At 33.8% G+C, this 23,962-nt stretch overlaps 2 protein-coding genes across 5 annotated transcripts; both read right to left on the minus strand.

Moving 5' to 3' along the window:
* Positions 1-12,571: 12,571 nt before the first annotated feature.
* Positions 12,572-16,377, minus strand: LOC141656679 (arabinogalactan protein 41-like). Its single transcript, XM_074463659.1, has 2 exons — positions 16,105-16,377; positions 12,572-12,858 (listed from the first exon to the last, which is right to left on the minus strand). The coding sequence occupies exons 1-2, from the start codon at positions 16,208-16,210 to the stop codon at positions 12,785-12,787; spliced, it is 180 nt and encodes a 59-aa protein (XP_074319760.1). The 5' UTR covers positions 16,211-16,377; the 3' UTR covers positions 12,572-12,784.
* A 2,067-nt stretch (positions 16,378-18,444) lies between these two features.
* LOC141656680 (uncharacterized) lies at positions 18,445-22,793 on the minus strand. Of its 4 annotated transcripts, XM_074463661.1 has the most exons (5): positions 22,645-22,793; positions 21,493-21,968; positions 19,921-20,702; positions 19,694-19,815; positions 18,445-18,876 (listed from the first exon to the last, which is right to left on the minus strand). In XM_074463661.1, exons 2-5 carry the CDS (start codon positions 21,728-21,730, stop codon positions 18,696-18,698), a joined length of 1,323 nt encoding a protein of 440 aa, XP_074319762.1. In that variant the 5' UTR covers positions 21,731-21,968; positions 22,645-22,793; the 3' UTR covers positions 18,445-18,695. The 4 variants fall into 4 exon arrangements, with proteins under 4 accessions (XP_074319762.1, XP_074319761.1, XP_074319763.1 ...); XM_074463660.1 differs by having other exon boundaries at positions 19,694-20,702; XM_074463662.1 differs by lacking the exon at positions 21,493-21,968 and having other exon boundaries at positions 19,694-20,702; positions 22,645-22,792.
* Between the last annotated feature and the right edge of the window lie 1,169 nt (positions 22,794-23,962).

Here is a 23,962-nt window from a genome sequence, read left to right on the forward strand (position 1 = left end):
CACACAATTTGATTTGCCGCTCTTTTGAGGGCGCCATAGGCCATATTCCCATACAACAATGAAGATTATGGCATAACCTCTCAAAAAAAATGAAGATTATGGCATAGACGTGGGGTTGGAAAGTTAGATACTGAATTACTGAAAGATCCTGTAAGCGTGGCTCTCTCTTGTTTGACCATACAATGAATAGGATCTTTCTTTATTACCAAAATTATTTAATCCCCACTTCTAAGTCACTAGTGTATTTTTGCAATTTACTTATGTATTTTTGGTACGAAATTTCAAGCAATTTTAGGTCCCATCTTGTTGGCTAAGTGCCACACTGCCGCCCTTTAGGTGTTACCAAGTGTTGCCGGAATATAAGAACACAAAATCTCATTTGTGACGGCACGTATCCGTCACTTTGGAGTGACGGATACCATTTTCCCTCACAAATGACCCAAATAAAGGAGAGAGGGAAGCACATGGGGGTGCCCCCACCTTGTCCCCCTATCCGTTTTATGAGTGGCATTATCCGTCCCTTGCTCCGACCCGTCTTCAGCAAGACTAATTGATATAAGAAATACAACTCTACCCTTTTTAAATAAACAAATTCTCATTTGCGATGGTCACAGAATTATAACAATCGAAATATGAGTATTTTGTGATAGAATATGATTATTATCTAAGAAATACTCCGTAAGAATTTGTAAATGATTATCTTTTATTATAAATGATCATATTTTCTCCGCACAATTTATAACCTAACATGAGAAAGACCAACTCCAATCGATAAACCCTAAATCAATTTTTGTTGTACGTTCATATTAAAATCTTATTATAAGTTATATTTATTAGCTCTAGGTTTATGTTTTTGATAGAATTTGTTTTTTTTTTTTTTCTAAAGAATTAGTAGTAACTTTTAAAGTATCTACTTTCGTAGGGGGTGAAGAAACCCAAAGTTCCACATGTGAGGGTTGTCTCACATTGATAAAAGAGGAGAAAAATTACCACTTTATAAGGCAAGGGGCTACTCCCTCTATCGCCAATTGGTTTTAGAGTGGAACCCTCTTGGGCCTGTTGTATGTGGACTATTTCTCCTCCGTTTAGGTGCGGTCCAGGCCCGTTGTTGAATTTAACATGGTATCAGAGCCCATGGCTAAAGACTTGGGTTTTCATGGGCCAAAGTTTGCAGTCGGACGAGCAAAAATTGCTCAGTTGAATTTGTCCTGGCCCGAGTTAATCTTTGGGCCATGTTTATTTGGACGAGCAAAGTTGCTCAGTTGAATGAATTTGTCCAGTCTGTGTGAAAAGTGGGCCTCACATGTAAAAGAGGAGAATGGGCTACTCCCTCTATTGCCAATTGGTTTTAGAGTGAAACCCTCTTGAGCCTGTTGTATGTGGACTCTTTCTCCTCCGTTTGTGTGCGGCCCAGACCCGTTGTTGAATTTAACATAGGGATTCAAATTTAGACAATTTTAGTCATTTTTATATAAAGTTATAATCGTAGCAGAGTACTCCTGATGAGCACTTAGATCCACCGACAATGAGTTGTTCTACCTTAACAAGATGTCTTAGTTTCAAGTCCAGGGAATAATGCCTCAATGTTAAACCTCATGATGTGGAACTTTAAAGCCCTAATGGTCATATCCGGCTCGAATCTGAATTGAACCAGATAATATACACAAATGACAATCGCAGTCGAAATTAGTCGTGTCCTATACAAGAGCGAACATTTTCAAGTCAAGTCTTTGAACACATAAATCTATTTTTCAAGTTTCACTCTAGTTCGATCAATCCGGTCCAGTCTTAGACCGATACTCACCGGAAGTATATGGAAGCAACTCACCTAGGAATTGGAAGTAACGTGACCACATGGGACAAGTCTTACATAATTCTGCAAAACATAGAAAAATAAAAGGGTAAAACCTAAAGAGAGAAAAACTCAAAAGAAAAGTTAAAAGTGAAGAAGGTGGGAATGCCATGGTGGCATTGTTTTTAGCCGTTCTCAACCCACACGAGCAGGCGCAATTTTCGCTTTTATGGCCGTTAGTTTGACCACTCTCTTTCAAATATCACTAGTCATACTTAAAGTTTGTCTTTGCTTCGTGCATTAAAATGCTTAATTCCTCTTTTGCCAACTTTTAATTTGTTTGATTTCATACATAAACAATAATTAACGTTCACATGATTTCCAATCAGTTGCCGGTTTTTAGTTAAGGGATTGAAAAAAAATTAGGTTAGCCGAATATAACTGAACGAGATAAACTCGATAATCCAAAATTTTTAATTAACACTTTTATTTTATAAGAGGGGTCAGCTTCTACACTATCCCTACTTAATTTTTTCACCGATTCAGTTACATTTTCAGTAATTTATATTCCTTTGTCTCAATTATTTATATAACTTTAATTTTTATGAGATTAGTTAAACCTAGTTAAAGTAACTTTATCAAAAATACCAATAATAAATTTTCCTCAAAAAAAAAAAAAAAAAAAAAATGGACGACACCTAAATCTGATTCAAATAAAAAAAAGTACGACTTGGAGTTGACTTGAATGCTAAGTTACCTCATCTAAAATGCTTGGATTGGTAATTTACCTAATCTAACACACACCGTAAGTTACGAGTTTACAACCCTAAATGAATTGCGTCAAATAACTTTTGGAATAATTATGACACGACGATAAAATGACTCGACCTACAATAATCTTAAAACTACACTCTTGAAAATGCTCAACCCGAAATTATTAGTGATTCATATATTAAAGGTCAATGCTCGCTCGTTAAATAGTTTCCAACATTTACTCATTTAGAATAAATGATACGAGTATTATATACGATTGTAATCATGAGCTCGTTACAACATACGAACAAGCTCTTGCGTATATATCACTCAAAGTTGGTCGAATGAAATATATGTTCCTAATCATAATAATTGTACGATAATTTAAGAAGATAATGTAGTTTTTCGTTCCTACTCGTAGATTCGTAGCATAATTATAATAAGTCACGGAGCTTACTGTATGCACAAGAATGCTAGTGTTCATTGTTAATGCCCGTGCATAAACTCCATGCATGGCTTCCTAATTTTATACATTATCTCTATAATTATATAATAACACTAAAAAGTGTTGCATAAAATCAATTATTATGGATACTTCATACTACTACGTAATTATTAAGATCATGTAAATTGGTAATCATATTGTTACGTGTTTGTGAAACAACTTTCAGCTTTTATTTCTTACTTTATGTAGGTTTTATCTAATGACTTAATTCTAAAACTCGATCACAGCATCTCACGTGATTTGTAGGTGATTTAGTGAGTTAACCATTGTGAAAATCTCGTAAGTTTTAGTTAAATTTTTTGAATTTTTTCTTGAGTTAGAATTTTCATCCCCTAACCGCAAATTCTGACTCCCCCACTAAATGTACACAAATTCTTATGTAAGGCGACCTTACACAAGAACTTGTGTGACACGGGTTTTTGGTAACCGACTTTTATAGTTTTTATAACAATTAAATGTCACACGTTAAAGTAGATTACTAAGCCATTATAATGTCGAAAAGGACGTAACACAAAAATAACATACGAGTAACATATAAGATCAACACATGAGAATCAGTGGCGTATCCAGGATTTGAGTAAAGGGGGGGCACAGTAAGAAAAAAAAATTTTGCGGACAACATTTATACATTAAAATTCAAATATCGTTTTTTTTTTTTTTAAAAAAAAAAAAAAAAAAATTTTTTTTTCTTTTTTTTTTTGTCACGTGAGGGCACGTGCCCTCACTTTCCCCCCCCAAATCCGCCCCTGATGAGAATTGGTCCCCTTATGCGTTTTCGCTCTCTCGCCCTTATAATCTTCCATTTCCTATACGTCCTTAAAGACGATTATTATTTGGGATGACAGTGTACAGTTGTTTGACTGTGCTTTTTATTTAGCCTGCAGATCACTTATTCATTACTCGTTATATTACATTAATGTTAATAATATGTAGTTCATCGTCGTTGTGGTTGTGGATGGTGGTGCGTAGGAAGACGAGATTTATTTTAATTTCCGATCATCTACATTCTACGACTTATTATGATCGTATTGATCAATGTCAGCAGTAGAAATTTTTAGGTACATTATATGAATCGCGTTAGTTGTTATTATACATTTAAATAATGAAAAAGAAATCACCCCCCTTATACTAAAAGAATAAGAGTTTGCTAAAAGTTTTCCGCCTAAATAAATTATTCTATAATTAGACTTTATCATTATATCATATCTACAAGTGAGCCCTACTATTCCAAACAATAAATAACTCTATTCCATTTTAAAAGGTAAAATAATTTTTTCAGTTTGCATAAACATATTAATAAGATATTCTGATTTTGTTACACAAATGAAATTGCACTAATTAAACGTATGATGTGATATAAATATTTTATTGTTATTATTTGTAAAACTATAAACATGTATGATGGATTGATGGCCACGAACATTTTTTTAGCAAATATTTTCTAAATAATTCTACTATTTCGTCTTTTGATACAAACTTATGTATTACAAATTAATATTGTGCATAGATATTTTACTTCTAAAACATAAAAACGTACGAGTTATATATTTTTTTCTTTCCCTTTAGCTTAATATCTAACCCCACTCCATATTATGTGAACATTAATTTTTTTGGTTAATTTTTAAAATGTTTTATATAACATATATGGAGTATATAAGTATATTTATTACAACACATATCTTATCTGATTGTATTACAAATGTCATTACTGCACGTTTATATTGTGCCTTTAGCAAATATAATGATATAACAACAATATTTTTTAAAATAAAGTTAATAATATAATTTCAGTAAAACTGACAATCTTATTAGGAGTAAAAGTGTTAAACCTTCTATTTTCTACCTCTTAATACCAAACATTATTAATAGTAAATTTTGTGATTAAATTTCAAATGGAGTTATACTAGTGGTGTGGTGTAATTACTAAAGTCTCTTATATCTCTATCTAAAAAACCGTGCATTAGCGCGGAATCTATACTAGTATACAAGTAATTAACAAAGGACAAAGAGTTTTATAGTAAAGTGGTATGCCAAATATCCTTAAAAAAATTTCCTAACCATAATTGCCTTTGTTGCGTGTTTTTTCCTTGATTGTTCACGGTTTATAGTGTCTTTTTTGGAGGACACGCCCGTAAAAGCAATTTTTTAAATCAACCGGTGGTCTCAGTGGCGGAGCTAGAATTGATATTTAAGGGCAGCTAAAAATCTTAGCAGGGAGAATGAGTAAAAATGTATACGAACAAACTAAAAAAAACTCGTAAATTTTAACTATAAATTTTAAAAATTTCACTCTAACGAAAACAAGCGCGCCATTCCATGTCTCTAGGTTTAAGGTTGGTTGACAGGTTGTTGCAAGAAATTTCTTCAAAGATTGACTTTTTTTTTTTTTGGTGTAACTTTGTGATGTTTGACGTATTGAGGGTACAATGTATGCAAATTCTTGTAGGGGGGTGGCAGTGCGGCACCGCTAAACAAAAACCGAAGAATAATCAGGGCTTGTAATTGGGCCTATGAGAGCTACTCAAATTGGTCCAAGTAGAAAATTCTTCATGGGACGGCTTTGGTAGAGCCCAACAGGCCCACCCATTTCACACGGATAAAGAAATGTGAATTAAACAATGAAGTGACCCGGCTGCTTTTTATTTTTATGCAAGTCAAATTTTCTTATGGTAGGCAAAATGATTATTCTTGTTTTATGTTGAAAATTAAATTGAATTTTAAATGGGATTGAGTTTTTTTAGGGAAATTGGGATTGAAATATTGTCCAACATATTATTAAAAAACCGTGTATTAACTACTCCCTCCATTCAACTTTTATCACCCCACTTCAATATAATACCCCTCACATAAATTGAAGAAATGGGGTGATAATTGTTGAATGGAGGGAGTATGTTTTTATGTGTACTCTATGTTATAATGACATTTATATAACTCTACTCTTATTTACTACTCCCTCTGTTCCAGTGATATGTTTACAATTCCTTTATTTTGTGAGGGAGAAATAAAGGAAGTGTAAATATATCACTGAAACGGAGGGAGTATAAATTAGAAAAAGGTTTAACCGTATAAGACTAAGCACAAGTATGAAGTATTATTAGTACATATTGCAAAGCGGATCAATTTTATATCTACCTTTGGACTATTTCTTAAATGATTTTATACTTTTTCTATCCAATACTTATGTATAACGGTCTTACAAGACAACTTTATAAATAAAGTACTATTTTCTCTGTGCCAAATTAATAGTTTATATTTACTTTATTTTGTGAGGGAAAATAAATCAAATGTAAAACTATTGACTGAACGGATAAAGTATAAAGTAAGAGAATTTTAAGTATGTGAATTTGTGGTCTAAAAGCCGTCAACTTCTAAAATTCAATTTTTTTTCCTTCCAAGCATCGTTTAGTTTGAGATATGTTACATACGAAATACTTATTTTTCTATGGTGAAATTACGAATTTTCTATAATAAAAAAAATTATAGAGTTAAAAGTTGAACATTCGGTCAGTAGGTCGACTTCTTACACAAATTCTCATTATAGACGGACACTATCCGTTTATAATGAAAGTGGTAGTGAAAGTGGGTGGGAAACGGATACCCCACTTGCCCTCCCACTTTAATTTTGTGAGAGGATTACTATCCGTTTATAGTTATAAACGGATAGTGTCCATCTACAATAAGACGAACCAGACTTCTTATTGATCCCAATAACCTTCCATGTGTTTACTCCAAGCACAAGTAAATAATACAATTCGAAACGGTAACTCTATGGGAAATAAAATAATACTCCGTATAGTACTTCATACTACGTATTCATATGTCGGCATCAATATTTAAAACGAAATCAAATTACACCTTTGCTTCATAGGTGTTGCAAAAGTAAACCGATTTGATTGGATATTTGGATCCATATGATTAGAAATGAGAAAAAAGGTACACAAGAAGAAAAACATGAAAGGTGTTTCTGTGATCACATGTCCAAAACTTTTACACTAGTTTTAACTAATGTCAGAAAAAGGGAGGAAATTTTGAGACGTTACAGATTTGTGAATTGAAACTTTTGATATTTTAGCTGTAGAAGTTTTTTTGTCGTAGAATTAACGAGTTTTTGTTTTCCACAAAACAAAAATATAATAAACTAACCCGAGTTTCACAACGACAAAAACTTAACTCAGTCCTAACTAGAGCTCTACTCTTTCTAACCAAAAATATTCGTAGCAACTTTGCTGAATCACTCGACGATTTTGCATCAAAGTCGCTAAATGGACCAACAACCCCCAAATTGAAATCAAATCTATAGCACAAATTCTTACTTGTGATCACTACAAATTTACGATTCTCACACAACATATTTAAATAATGTTAAACAAAAAAAGAAAATTATAAGGCCACGTTCTTTTGAACTTCATTTCAGCTCAACTTCATTCAAGTCAGTTCAAACTCTTACTTCAATTCATTAATTCATTTCAGTTCAGTTCCATTCAATTCAACCATATTAAATTCAATTCATTTCAACTACGGGTGGCAAACAAGTCAATCGGATCAGTTTCGGTTCGAGTTCTTTCGGTTTATCTTTTTTTTTTTTCGATTTCAGTTCAGTTCAACTCAGGTTGGATTCGGTTTTCACTTTTAATCGGTTGTAGATATTTCGGGTCGGGTCAATATCGGAGCAAATAAGGTTCGAGTCGGGTCAATACCAGAGCAGATGAGATTCGAGTCAGGTCATAATCGGATCGGATGTCAAGGGATTAGGTCTTTATTCAAATCATTGGATATAATACAAATAATTTTTTATAAAAAAAGTAATATATAATATTCTTTTTATAACTATGATATAATATTAATTCATTGACGTCAAATGGGTTACACTCATGTACAAAAAGACACCTTAGATGTGACGCCTAGGTACATTCGGGTCATTTCGGGTTTCAATGTTGGGTTTCAGTTATCAATTTACGGGTTGAAATCGGTTCAGGTATATATCGGTTCAGATTAAAACATTTCAGATTGAAACAGTTCAGGTTCATTCAATCTTGAGTCTATTTCGGATATTACAAATTTGGTTCGATTTCGAATCAATTTAGGTTTCGGTGTGAAGTTCAGTTATACCTTTGGATGAACAGTCAGGTGTCGATTCAGGTATTTTCGATCGATTTTTCGGGTACGGTATACTTTTACCAGGTCTAATTTCAACTCTTTGACCGAAAAAAATAAAATCTAAAACATTAGAGGCTTATAATGTTTTTTTTAGAGGGTTTATAATTAGCAAGCAAAATTTGCGAATCTATCATAAGAATATACTCCCCCTGTTTCAGTGATATGTTTACAATTCCTTTATTTCATAAAATAAAGGAATTGTAAACATATCACTGGAACGGAGGGAGTATCATCATATAATTAGCAAAATCAGTACATACGTTGTCTATTCGTTGAAATTTGGTTGGCTTTACAGCTGTCAGAACACAGGAGGCCCAATAATATTTTGTTATTGACCCGAATAATGTCTTAATCACTGGACCGCATATTGTGATCTTAACAGTATTTGACCCGCCAAAATCTTGATACCCGAATAATAAACTTTAAATCTTTATAAATACTTTATTCTTTTGCCATCATCAATTGTCAAACCTTACCCAATTTTGGACCCCTTCTATGTTCCACCATGGTTTATATCCCATTTATGGCATGATTTATTATATTAACATATTGCCTCTAATTATTAAAGTTAAGACTCTTTGAAAGATATAATTATTAATGTGGATATGATATTAGTACAATTTTTTTTTTTTTTTTTTTTTGTAATGTACCCTTGCATGCATATCGTTATCTCATGGAGACGATATATAATATTTTTCTATTCTCTTTATATTTGTGAGAACTGAGAAGAAAATTATCAGATATTCTATTTTTATCTTAAAAGTACCTTTCAAAAAATCAAAATAGTAATGTGCACTAAAAAGAAAGAAAAAAGTGAAGAATCAAATCTATGTCAATGATATGTGAAAAAAGATTGCCTTCACTTGCAAGTTATAAGGTCAACTTGTAAGTTGTAGAGGTTATGTAATTATGTTGTCTAAACTTTAATCTTAGTATCGATTTATTTCGAAGGTATATTGTATATATTTGTTTACATTATATTGAAACTTTTAACATATGTTATTTTTTGGAAAAAAACATCAAAAAATAACAAAATTTGCAAAAAAAAACATCTAAAAATAATGAAATAAAAAATAATAATCACCAACGTAATAACATACACAACATTCCCAAAGAAGTGTTGTAGTTACATACACAACATTCCCAAAGAAGTGTTATAATTTCATACGAGGAATACTAGTATTCTTATTTGATATTAAATGTACCTTTCTAAAAATTAAAATAATACTCCATAATGCGCAATCAAAAGAAGAGAAAAAAGCGAGGAATCAAATCTAAGTCAATAATATGTAAAAGAATATTACCTCGACTTTCAATTTATAATGTGCAACTTGTAACTCGTAGATGTTATGTGATTATCTAGTTATTTAGGCATGTACTTATTTTTGCAGTACACATTTTACTCGTTACAGTATACTTTTTACCAAATTACCCTTCTCATTTCACTCATCTCAAATGCACTCAATCTCTCCCAAAACCCAACTAATGTGTACTACATCTAAGAAAAATAAAATAAAATAAAGTGTACTATCCGGCCACTAGGTCGGTTACTGCCCCACCAACCTAAACGACTACCTTCAACGCCACCCATTACAACCACCCTCCCCGACGCCCTCACGAATCACGACCCGTAAAATCCTTACCCACCATCCCGACATCCCTCCCCACGCGCCACCACTTGACCACCGTCTACAACCAATCTTCGTCATAAAAAAATCTCCTAACTGAAAACCCAGGCCAAAGTACCCAAAACATTAAAAAAATTATTAATTTGATTAGTTTATTGCAATTTAGACATTAAATACCAATTTCTCAATCAACTAATGATATGTAATTGAAAAAATTTCATGTAATCTGATCGATTTGAGAGTTCTAATGTTAGTGACAGAATTAGGGTTGTTTGTTAATTGGAAGGGTATGCAAACGTGCAAAATGTAATGTAATAAGTAAAAAAATACTGCGGAAATAAATTACGTAATTTTATTATCGATATATATAGGGTGGTGATTTTCGCAGTATACATTTTACTCATCGTAGTACACTATTTACCATTATACCCTTCTCATTTCCCTACTAATTTTTTTTCTCTCACTTCTCTCTAACTTTCTCCTCCTAATTACCATCTCCTCTAATTTCTCACCCATGACCGCCGTTAACTACCGTCATCAACCATGACCGCCCTTCACTACCCTTTACCACGGTCAACAACCGAAACTACCGTCAACAACCGAAACTGTACAAAACATACTGCCTAAATAATATTCAAAAAGATAAAGAAAAACACATACAACGTCTAAGCCTATCAACACTACCTCTAAATCTCTAATAACCCCTATTGCCTTGCATTTCCCAATTGTACTGCACGTGTAATCCCCAAATCCCCACCCTCCTTTGTCATTTGATTTGTATTCGACATCAAAACGTGACATAGAGAGACGGTTGATTGAGATTTGGGACTCCTCCATCCCTAATTAGCGAATTAACAAATTGAATATACGTTTTAACATTCAAATTATCATTCAGAATTGAATAAATTTTTTTATTTGAAGAAGAGGTAGGGTTTGGAATAGAGAGAATTATGTTTGATGTTTTTCAATGGGGTAGACAAATGGAAAATATGATACAAAAAGTACTGTAATGAGTAAAATATGTACTGCGAAAATAAATTACGTATATATATATATTTCAAAAGTATATTGTACAATATGTACATATATGTCTAAAGCATTTTACTTCTGTTATTAATAAAAAATTCAAAGAACAACATTCCCAATAAGTGCTACAATTTCATATGTTAATAATAAAAATACTAGATGTTCTTTAATTATTTTAAAATACCTTTCTGAAAATCAAAATAGTAATGCGCACTTAAAGAGGAGAAAAAAGTGAGAAATTAAATTTAAGTCAATAATATGTAAAAGAAGATTACCTCTACTCACAACTTGCAATGCGCAACTTGCAAGCAGTAGAGGTTATGTAATTATCTAGTTGTTCAGGCTTTAATATTAATTTCAATTTATTTCGAAAGTATATTATACATATATATCTAAAACTTTAACTTATATTATTTAAAAAAAAACTATAAAAATAATAATCACCAACATAGTAACATGCACAACATTCCCAAGAAATGGTACAATTTCAGAAGAAAAAAGAGAATAAGAATAAAAAAATACTGTGAGTGGAAATTATTGAGGAATGGGCTTAAATATGGGCAATAGAGAATCTAATATGCATAATGACATATTGGCATTGGCTATATATAGGGGTGATGTTTGTTGATATTAGACTACATTCCAATAATTTGTTGAGGAAGTTAGAGAAATGATAGGGAGAGATTATTGAAGAGAAAGGGCTTACATGAAGAGCAAGAGTAATTGTTGAGTAGCCAAGGATGACTTGCCTGCTTCTATATCATCAAGGGTCGAGATTTATTTCGACCCTTTGTAAGGCTAGTCAGGCAGTCTCCTTGGCTATCTCGACTTACTCTTCTCCCTCATGCTAGCCTCTTGCTCTTCTAGTTCTTGCTATTGACAACAAGAATGGAAGTCTGATATAGTTACTATCAGCAAGATAATATCCGATTTTCTACCACATTGTTTGTTTTCTAACGCGTAAGTATCCTTAAGTTTACTCAGATGTTGATATTAAATTTCATTGAAGTTTAACTGTGTTGTATCATTTAGCATATGACTGACTGAATTGTATGTGTACTAGCGTCAGAACTGTGTTAGAATTACCATAACATTCCCATGTTAGAGTCCAATGCAGGTAGCTTCACTGGTAGTAAAACAAGTAGTAGTATTGCAGGTCTATATCCAGCTGAGATTAGGTTCGATCTTTTTTTTTTTTTGGGGCTAGGAAGTTGATAAAGCGTTACTGGATGTGTTATACGACAACATTGTAGAATGTTGCCTTTTTTTTTTCCGATAATTAGTTTAATAAGGCTAAAGGGTGGAGTTGCGAAAGCTGCACCGAAGCAAACCTGGTACAACAACACCAAGTGCAGTGGCTAAAAGAGATAAGAAAGTAGACCGAAAACTTAAGCAATGTAAGACGAAACCATAGAGGCAATAATAAAAATTCGACCTCTATTAATACAGCAAACATTTCCTGTTCATTAACTCGAAAGGCGTTCCAAGACAGAACAGACCGTCTTTAGACAATGTTAACTGATAAGTAAAGGACTGAACATTCAGCTAATGTGTTTTTTTTTTTGAAAAATTCTTGTGTCTCGAGAGTGCAGTCTTTCACCTAAGCATTTATTAAAATATTCTATTTTGTGAATTCTTTTGAGTGTAAGAGACTGCATCTCCGAAAGACACAAGTATTTTTCTTTTTTTTTTTTACAATAATTCAGCTAATGTGTTAATCTCAACATCTCACTGAAATTTCTGATATAAACCACCAATCCACCAATTTCCGAAAGGGATTTTTAGGCATCAATTGAATAAATTGACATTCATTAACCCTACCAATTTTCACAATACAAACAAACGGAGCAAAAATTACAAGCGTTTTTTTTTTGTCTTGGGTAGTGAAGTGATACTCGTAGCAAGGCTTCCATGGATACAAACTTAATGGATGAGGTAGGTTAGCGCCAAGGCCACCAGCATCAAAGTGTAGGCTATCCCTTGATCAATACTTGTCCCTGAACCAACCCAGTTGATTATAAGCAAACTATTCAAATGTATAAGATAGTAGTAATCGTATCAGTTACCGCAGTAAATATGCACTGTCGATGAACAAGGATATGTACAGGGATAATTGAAAGCAACATCATTCTCAACAAAATGAAGAACAATTGTAACCAAAAAAAAAACAAAAAAAAAAAAACAAAATGAAGAACAACATCATTCTCAACAAAATGGTAGTCAAAACTCAAAAGCAAGGTGAGAATAATTTTCTCTATGACTCATGTTTCGCAGTTTCATTAACAAGCAGTGATAAGATAGCACAATAACATTGACTCTGTGTCTGGCTTATGTTTCTAAAAAACTGTAAAGGAAACAATACTATGAGATGATGAAATAGACTTTTGATAGATACAGAATAACCCATTACATCAGAACGGATATAAAAATGGAACATCGAACACTACGACACTGGCTTGTAAGTCTCAATGAGATATATCTCAACCTATATTGAAGCACAACCACTTGATTCTAGGACCGACTTGTGGTCCACTCTTAAACTTTCCGACCTTAAAATCATGAACCACAAATATATACTCCGTATGTTGGTTAATTATCCTTTCAAGTGTCATCTCTATACTATCTGTGGAGTATTTATCCAACTAAGCAGAAGTTAATCCAACTTGCATTATCTCCGCTCTTATATGCCACCAATTGAGAGCATCTTTTCTTGAACCAAATGTTCATCACAATGATGCATAAGGCAGTGCATAACCCAAGATGTCAATTCAAGATGCTGATTCCTACTTCATTTCTCACCCCATAAACAAAACATCCATTTATGTTCTTAGTCAACGCAATTAGAGCGACATATCCTTTAAGAAGACTACTAATGTTCAGTTTCTCACCACTAGGTATCCATCCATCACAACAACTCCTCCAAATCTTCCCCGAATTTTTGTCTAGTGCTTCTATATACATAAAACACTTCTAGTGGTGCTTAAGCACTTGTATTCCAATCACGTTTTTAAGACACCTCCACCACATCATTAATATACTCTTTATCAAGGTGATATCCATTATCCGTTTCATTCTTACACTTGCCTTTTTAGAGTATTGGCTTTTTTACCCGATGAGTTATTCATATTAGTTCCTCTCCACTCACATATATAAATACATCATGTAAATTTTCCTCCTCGTAACCTCCATAACATATGTTGATCTCCCCGTCATAATGTTGAAAGAACAAAATCACAATCACTCAAACAAAATTCAGTTCTCCCAAAGCATAGAGATATAAGACACAACAGAATACAGCAATAGCTGCAATTCCAGCTTCGTGCGTCAGATTCAAAGCCTAACTTCTCAAATTAATCCACACAATCAAAAAAACTTAATGGCTAAAGTCATTGATGATTCCACTATCAATACAATGCAGACATTTCCAAGCAACACCAGACCAATAACTACTATGCCAGAATGCTTTAAGCTCATGCTCCTTAAATTATAATCTTGCTTTGCATGAAAAATGATAAAAGAAGAACAATCAACTCTTACAAAACTACATAATGCAGGCTGAAAAGTTGTCAACTAACCCTACAATGTAATAGTTCTACAAAAGGGTAGTCACCAAAGTACCATAAAAGCTTCATTAGATCACAATTTCATTATTTCATATCATTCGACCCAAACAGACACGAAATTTCACCACTATACTAACCAAAAAAACCTTGACTTTTAGTGCATTGTTCATTTACTACAAAAAAGAAACATACCCAAGTATGATTATAACCACTAATCCACAAACAGAACTTGCCTCCGAATGCTCCACCAAGTGATAAAATACGAGTCCAATAAAAACGCCTATTGTATCATTTGCCACCAGGTGATGAAATAAAAGTCAAATAATTATGATGTGCTTAAAAAAGCTTGTATCCGCAATTTTTTTTGGCTTTGGTAGATTGCGCCTTCACTTGTGGGTTTCCATAGGATTCTGTTGTCTCACTGATGTAAATGAGAGACTTGGCGGCAAATGATACAAATAGGAGTTTTTTTCCACTCATATTTCATCACTTGGTGGAGCATTAAGAGGCAAGTATTTTCGTTTGGTGTAGTACCAATTCCTAGGCCAATGCATAGCTCAAGATGCCGACTCCTACTTCATTTATCACCCCATAAACAAAACATCCATTTATGTTTTAAGTCATCTCAATTAGAGCGAACATATCCTTTAAGAAGACTACCAATTATCAGTTTCTCGCCACTAGGAATCCATCGGACCATCACAAAACCTCCTCCAGATCTTCCTCGAAATCTTATAATACATGAAACACTGCTTGTAGTGCACTACTTTCTACTAGTGCTTAGGCACTTATATATTTCAATCACTCTTTTTAGACCGTTCCACCGCATCATTAATATACTCTTTATCAAGGTGATACCCCCTTAATTCTTACACTAGCGTATCGGCTTTAATCCTCGACTAGCTATTCATAATAGTTCCTCTCCACCCACTTATTTAAATACATCATGTAGACTTTCCTCCTCACAACCCCTCCATTACATTTGTTGATCTCCCCATCATAATGTCCAAACAACGAAATCACAATCACTCAAACAAAATTCATTCTCCCAACACATTAAGATAACATCATACAACAATAACTGCAATTCTAGCTTCATGTAACAGGTTCAATGACTATTTTCTCAAATCATTCCGAAAATCAGAATAAAGTTAATCGAATTCCTTGATGATTCCACTGTCAATACAATGTCAATTTTTCCAAGCAACACCAGACTAATAATTACAATACCCAAATGCCTTCAGCACATAGAAGAATTGCTCCTTTACTTCAAGTATAATCGGGTTTTGCACGAAAACAACTAAAGCAAGCATGCTAACAATCAGCCCTTTACAAAACTACATAATGCAGGCAAAATCATACTCCAAATTGATCAAGCTAACCCTACAATGCAATAGATCTACAAAAGAGCAGTCACCAAACATCATAAAAATCATAAACACTAATTCTCATATGAAACGGTCTCGTAAAACCTTAACTAAATCACAATTTCAAATCAACTAACCCAAAAAGACACAAACTTTCACCACTATAACCCGTAATTTCAACAGCATTGTTAATCTACTGCAAAACACAAACACACCCAGATACGATTATAACCAATAATCCCAGAAAGTTCAGATCTTTAGCAATAAAATAATGTAAATAAGCAAATGAAAAAAGTATAGGATAAAATAATACCATCGCTAGTAGGGGAAGGAGCAGGAGAACCAGATTGAGCCTGAGATAGTGCAAATATGAGAGAGAGAACGGTAAAAACGATGAATGAAACTATTGAAACCTCCATTGTTGATCTTTGAAGCTTTATCTATCTACAATGAAGGGAAGGAGGTGACGCGGTAATAGAGAGAGGATGCAGAAAGAGAAAGAAAGAGAAGAACAGGAAACAAGTGTTGATAAATATTGTCAATGTAAAAGAGGTATGGAGGAGTTTGTGTTTGCTGTCCAAACGGGTCACTCGAGTTTGGGTTAAGATGATCGGTTTTTTCCACGCGGTATCCATAGACTTTTAAAAATATAGTCCCTCTAATTTCATTTATTGTTCCCCTTTCTTTTTGACATAAGAAATAAGAGAATCAATTTGGACCACACAATATACATACCCCACATCAAATTGATTTTGGACCACACAAAGTTGTCCAAAAAAGGAAAGAGGGAACAATAAGGAAAATGGATTGAAAGGGAAACAATAAATGAAATTGGAGGGAGTACTAGTTTTAAACCCGTGCAAAATTGCACGGGTATGTATTTGGGCCGGTATTAATGTTTTTGGATGTATTTTTTTTTTTTTTTGCATTTCTATTGTACTTATCTAGTTGGTCTAAATAAGCGATCTACATAATTAATGTTTAAACTTGTTACAAATACGTGTTCACATGCAATGGTTTAAGAGGAAATAACAAAGGATATTTTTTTTAAAAAAATATATCGTACTATCTAGTTTTTAAAAATTATGTATGTAATTTATTCGCATTATATGTAATTCAATCCCGTAATTATATGTAATTCCTTCTCGTAATTATGTAATTTTATTATTATTATTTTTTTTTTAAATTATGTAATTCATTTATTTGTAATTAGTTTCATTTATTCCGATTTGTAATTCATTTCGCTTATATGCCATTAATTTCATTTATTCGGAATGTATAAAATTATTTCATAGTATTTATTCTAAGACGGAATTTGTCGCATGTTTGTATAGCCGGAATTCTGAAGAAATAAATACATTGCACACTAACGGGTCCCACCATAACATGTATTTCCAAAAAAAAAGGTTGAATTAATGATGTGGCACGCCCTGGATTGAGTATTGTCTTCTGAATTAATAAAGATAAGATGCGGTGTCCCTAAACTTAGTACTCCCTCCCATTCACTCCAAAGATAACATGAATTCACTTTTTTGTGAGAGGAAAAATGGGTCCACGTTGAGATGGGGTAAAATGTTCTTAAAATATCCAAATTACTAAAAATCAAGTTTCTAAATAGTTAAATTTTATGTTAATAGCACGACAAACTATTGTCAAAAAATCAATCATAAATGCGTAAACGAAAAATTTAATGAAGCGAATTAGACCATTTTAGGTATTTTAAGACGTTTTCATTAAGTTTAGGAGCATCACTGACATTTTTGAAAAGTGATGGGTACCACATAGAATTCGAAAAAAATATAAGGATACCATGTTGAAAAACCCTAAATTTATTTATTAAAGTATTATGCTTCGGATCGAGTCGGTTCTAGTCATTGTATGTTTCAACATGTACTTGGTGTGTTGATTTTAACTTATCAGCAAATCTTGCGGTGTGTTGATTTTAAGTTATCAACAAATCTCGCTTGTAACCGTTACAAACTTGTGACCGCTCGTAATTCTCTCTCCCAATTGCCATTACTTTAATCGGTGTGAGAGGTGACAAGCTTGTGGAGTTTCAAATCGGATATCTTTTAATTCTAATATCCATATCCAAACCAAAATCAAAGATTTCGGTTCGGATATCTGATCCAAACATAACTTTCGGATTAGATATTTAAAAATTAGGATCGGTTTGAATAATCAGATTTTTTGCTCAACCCTTGTGTTACAAAAATCAGTTGTAATTCGAATTTGGTTGATCGAGTATTTTTGGGTTATAAACTGGTCCACTCCTGAAATAATCCATGCTGGAGACAACGAAGCACAAAGATTAGTACCTTTCAAAGAGAAAGATATGGAGTGATATGGATACGACTTGGGACCGCTTCGCCTATGTCAAATCTCGGAGCAAATCTCCCAAAACATAAATACGAACCAACAACTGTAACATCAGGCCAAAACCCCGTCACATGCGCCTTGCAATTTAGCCTTGTCCCTCAGGCACCACATGTCAACATTCCCCGTCAACATTCGTGCAGTTACGAAAAAACTGACACATCTCGAATGACCCAAACTATAACTGAAGGGATATGAATAGTTTCCCAAAACTAAAGATTACTTGCCTACCTGAAGCTGAAGTGCATCATACATATATCAGAAATAAACCGAACTAAGCCAAAATGACTCGACCACGATGCAAGTAACAGTAAGATAAGTTTAGGTGCACTTCTCCGCTTCAGTACACATTTGTTTCCATTCCTTACTATTTACAATGGACAACAAAAAACTACAGTGGCTGTTAGCTTGGTATAGGCCACATTAGCACCGATAAAAAGCCACCAAAAAAGCCGTTTCTGTTAGAATTAGAATTACCATACATGAGCATATGTCGGCTAAGGGAAAAGGAGGTAGCAGGTAATGTCATCAGGGGAAGAATTCATCTTCCTTGGTCTGGTACATCTTGAAAAGTTGAGTAGAGTAGTGAGATGCCAGGTTATGGCATACTTCAGGGCCTTCAGAATCATATGCTTCCAATTCCTCTACAGTTTTCATCACATTGTTATCTGGATTTCCATCAGTAAGAAAATCACCCAGGTCTTTTCCCCTATTAAGAATATATAAGTAATTCAGTCAAGCGAAATAAAGCTCAGAAAGAATGCCATGAAACAATAATACAGGTCAATGATATGAATGTGCACTATTAAGAGAGTTTTTCCGGCGATTGTTAATAAGGGAAATTCAGTAACATGACTAATCAAGGCATTAAGCAACAAAACTGTGCTAACTTAAACCTGGCAAGAGGGTTGGTGGCCAAGGCAGAATACAGTAGCATTGTTTGGAGGAAGAGAATATTTACTGTTAAAACTATGTTACTCGGTATCACGTGTTAAACATGGCATGATTCAAAATTTCTGAACGTGGGGCATGTCTAGAAAACAAAAATTGAGTAATAAAATTGAAATAAATAGAGATATGTTTGAGACATAAGGCTAGAAAGCTTTAAATATCACACTAGATGCTTCGTAAAAAAAGGGGAAGCCCGCCCGCTGCACGATGGCGTCCCTGCTAGGCGAGGGTCCGGGGAAGGGTCCCACCACAAGGGTGTAATAGAGGCAAGCCTTCCCTTGCCATTTTGGCAAGAGGCCGCTCCAAGGACTTGAACCCGTGACCTCACGGTCACAAAGCAACACCTTAACCGGTGCGCCAAAGCTCCCCTCACACTAGATCTAATATTTCTTCTACTTTGTCATGCGAGCCCGGAGCCTCCCACTTTAGCACTCGTAAGAGGAGTGGAAAGGGTTAGTATAAATTCCATACCTATATCCTTGACTGACGTATTGGAACGGATACGACCCCAAAAGTAAAGAGTCCAAGTAACATAGCTATATAGTGTGAAGACCAAGTTCATCGGCATATTTTACCTTGATTCATCATATTTGTTAAAGCCTATTCCAATACGATTGAAACCATCCATCCATAACTTTTCTTTAGCGATTTGCCTGCGATAAAGAGCACAAACAGCCCGCATGCACAACTCAGGGACCTTGCCAAAAGCAGATAGCATATCAGCTTCGAAATGCCATTCTAAATTAGGATCTCTACAGCGTTGAATTTGAGAGATTATGTGGCGAAGAGCACCATTTGATACCTCTTCATCCTCTTGAGAATGATGATTGGACTCTGCGGACAAATCGTCCTCTAATTCCTCAACATCAGCGTCACTGACTATAAAATCGCTCAAGTTATCGTTACTATCAGAGTCATCATCTTCTGACTCCTCGTCTTCCACATATTTCTTCGTCAGGTCATCAGAAGACGCTTCTATTTTATGCCCGCGTTTAACCAGACGTCTCTTCGGACGATTTCGACTATCATGATCATCAGCGACTCGACCAGAAATGTTTTTCTTTTGTAAACGGACAGATCTTCTTGTATCGCGACCACGATTCATCTTGAGTTGACTAATTGGAATATTATCTTCATCGTCACTCTGGCAACTGTTCACAACTCTTTTAAAAAGTAGTTTTATTGGCAAAGCATCTTCACTATCATCATCTTCAGCCTCGTTGTCACTGTTGCCAATCTTAAAAGTTCGTCTCTTTGGCATATTTTCATCCTCCTCAAGTTCATCGTCGCTAGTTACTACTGTGAGATCTCGCTTTCTCTTTGGGGTTTTGACTAAAGTATCATTTCCTTCGTCACCAATCTCATCTTCCACATCCATGGTGACATCTGGCATCAGGGGGGCAGCTTCTTCAGACTGTAAACATAGTCCATTTTCAACAGGAACATCAGGGTCATGATCACTGTCAATGTCGATATAAATCACAGAAGCTCCAGTTGGCGTGGAAGGAGCCATCTTCTGGCCGCAACTTCTATCGCAACAAAAATCAAGTCGTCTCTTCACTTGTTTGCCCACGAGGGGTGTTCCTAACACACATTTACTAAAGGTTGGAAAATATAAAAAAAATCAAAAACATTCATCTTCAAGATGCCGAAGCATGATTATAGACAAATAGTAAGACTCTGAGGACATACTTCCGGCTATTCGCATTTGAACCAGAAAGCAAACAAGTAGTGAGCAGAGGTACCTCCCAGTTTCAACACTAGGTGGAAGGGGGTGGAACGAAAAACTGCTACATAAATAAAAGGCTATTAAAACCGTAAGTATCACAACAATATCTGTCAGGCATTGTGAATGACAGCAGCATTAGTGTCAGGGTAGGGGGTCGGATACATGAAACTTTAAACCCGTGTAAGATCACAAAGAAGATGTTTACAGATGATCCACAACGGTAATTAGGTAACAAAATGCATTTCACTTTGCTACTTCAAAAAACAAGAAGCACAAAGAATTTAGTAACGCGTTATACAATCATATTCAAAGCTAAAAGAAAGTGAGTTGGGCATTGTGAAGTTGTGAATACACACACATGTCAACAAACAAATGAATAAAATGATATATAGAGCAATATTTGTAAAACTATACTCAATAGTTAATATAATAGACAAAAGGAATAATTCCATAAGAATCACATTCGCAATAGAAATATGTCGATGACATACAGAAGAATAATGAAAAAAAATACATAAACATAACACCAATATTCCGCCAAGACAACACTATTAAAATCCTCAGTCCAAAAAAATCAAAAGGAATAATTCCATTAAAATCATACTTCTAAAATATGTCAAAGCATATTGCATTGAAATTATTTACCTTCAATTTCAGTCTCAACATCTAACGCGCCAAATTTACTTGAAGCAACAACGACAACAACCTTAGTGTCTTCCATCACTCCGGAACAAATGCCATGATTGCCATCTTTAGCCTCACTATTCAATCTTTCCTCTAATTCACGCACACGCAACTCAAACTCCCCACATTTACGTTTCCACTCCTCGACTTCCTTAAGCGCGAAATTCTTTTCACATTCCAAAACCTTATTCTCAATCATCAATTGATCAATTTTAGACTCTTCCTCATTCCACACATCCAACAATAATTCACCCGCCACCGCCTCCCTCCCTTCAAGATTTAACCTTTTCTCCCTTAAAGCATCTCCAATGGTTAAGCAAAAGGACTTGCTTGCAAATAAAAAAGTTTTCAAGCTACTTGCTTAACCATTGGAGCACTTTACATGTACTAGCTTAAATTGAGCTAGTAGCTCCATGGAGCTAGTAGCTCAAATGGGCCTACAAGAAAAAATCTACCAATTAAAACAACACTTAAATATTTTTAATTTTTATTTTCTAGGGAAAATAAGTAAATGTATTAATTAAAAGGGTGTTGTGGAAGGTAGTTGACATGTACATTTAAGCCACAACACTAAGCTAGTAGCTTACCATTGTAGTAGTTTGTAGCTTAAAAATATTCTAGCTTGAAAATCTTATGTGGCAAAGGTAAGATAGTAGCAACTAGCTTACCATTGGAGATGCTCTTAAACCCTTAACTTCTTCTTCAATTTTCGCCTTTTCACCTTCCAAAACCCTAATCTTTCCACTAATTTCTTCCAACCCCACCTCCTTATTTCGAATTTGTAGGGCTAAACACTTATCTTCTACCTCACTACATCTTTTTTCTACTTCATTAACATTAATTCTAGATTCTACCTCAAATATTGGATCAATTACCATGTGATCATTTGGGATTTTATTCAAATCCATAATCTAATTATTACCCAGAAGAATTAAACAACTATAAACTTCAAAATCATGCCAATGTGCCCAGAAATTACATCAACCCAACAAATTACCTAAAATATAATATAAAATTAAATAAAATTCTAGAAAGAACAATATCAAAACTACTGAAACATGAAGAAATTACCGAAAAAAATACACAAAAGAATACTAATAATTGAAAACTCACAAAATCTTGGAGCTTGATCTCTTTAATTTAGGAATTTAATTAGTTTGTGCAGATTATAGAATTTTGTTTTCTGGGTTTTTACGGTTTTATTGGGGTTTTTGGAGATCATGGATTCATAGGTCACAATTCTTATACCATACACCCGGTGTATGGTACTTCCTACTCCCAATATTAAAAAAAAAATAAAAAAAAATTAAATAACAAAAGTCCCCCACTACTTAACAGTTATCACTTTCCATAAAGTCTTTCTTTCTCCTGTTTCAAACTACGTCTTCCGTTTCTATCAAAAAAAATCGTCCATAAAATTTAATTTTCCATCCAACACAGTGGTTTTGTAATCTTGATTCGAATTTTGATTAATTAAATTATAACTTATCAGGTATGTGTTAAAATTACTTCGTGTTTTGATTAATTAAATTCTAATTTGTCGGGTTTGCATTGAAATTACATAAACCCTAAAGGTTGTATAATACCGTAAATTAAATTGAGTTTTTATGTTTTATCTCTCATTATTTATGATTAAATTTGTGGTTTCGAGTGTGATATTCATCATATGACACTATCATATTCACTCAGAATTTAGTAAATATGATAATTTAATTTGATGAATATGTCTTATCAAGTGTGATATTCATCATAAGTCACTATTATATTCATTTTGATTTTAGTGAATATGATAATATAATTTGATGATTATGTAGTATTTAGTGTGATATTCACCTTATGATACAATTATATTCACGTTGAGTTAAATGAATATGATAGTGTAATTGGATGAACGTGTGTTATGTAATGTGATATTCATTTTATGACACTGTTATATTCACTTTGAGTTTAGCGAATATCGGTCTAATTTGATGACTATGAACTGTAAATTTGATAAAACTCGAATACAAATAGATGAAAGAAAACTACGAATTTAATAAATTCAATAGGATTTTAAATTTGATAAATTGAGTAATTTAGAAAAGAAAAAAAAAAGGTACTGTGAGAGAAGTAGTCGGTAGTTTTTTTTTTATTTTTTTTTTCCATAACTACCATGGGTGTATCTTACTCCCTACTCCTGGGAGTAGGATATAATTTGCCCTTACTCTGTTACTCACGTGGCGCGAAATAACGCATGTCCACGGCGCCCCGGGTAAAGTAACAAAGAGAGTAATTGTCTTCGCGAAATTGACCCAATTTGAATAGACCTGATAAATGGGTTATTTAGTACAGTTATGAATCGGGTTAAATCGATTTGATTTAAATTAGATTAACCTTAGTTTTGATTTCAGATTGATTTTGATCGAGTTCATTTTGGTTAGCAACTTGAGTT

The sequence above is a fragment of the Silene latifolia genome, chromosome 5 (genome assembly GCF_048544455.1).
Source record: "Silene latifolia isolate original U9 population chromosome 5, ASM4854445v1, whole genome shotgun sequence".
NCBI lineage: Eukaryota > Viridiplantae > Streptophyta > Magnoliopsida > Caryophyllales > Caryophyllaceae > Silene > Silene latifolia.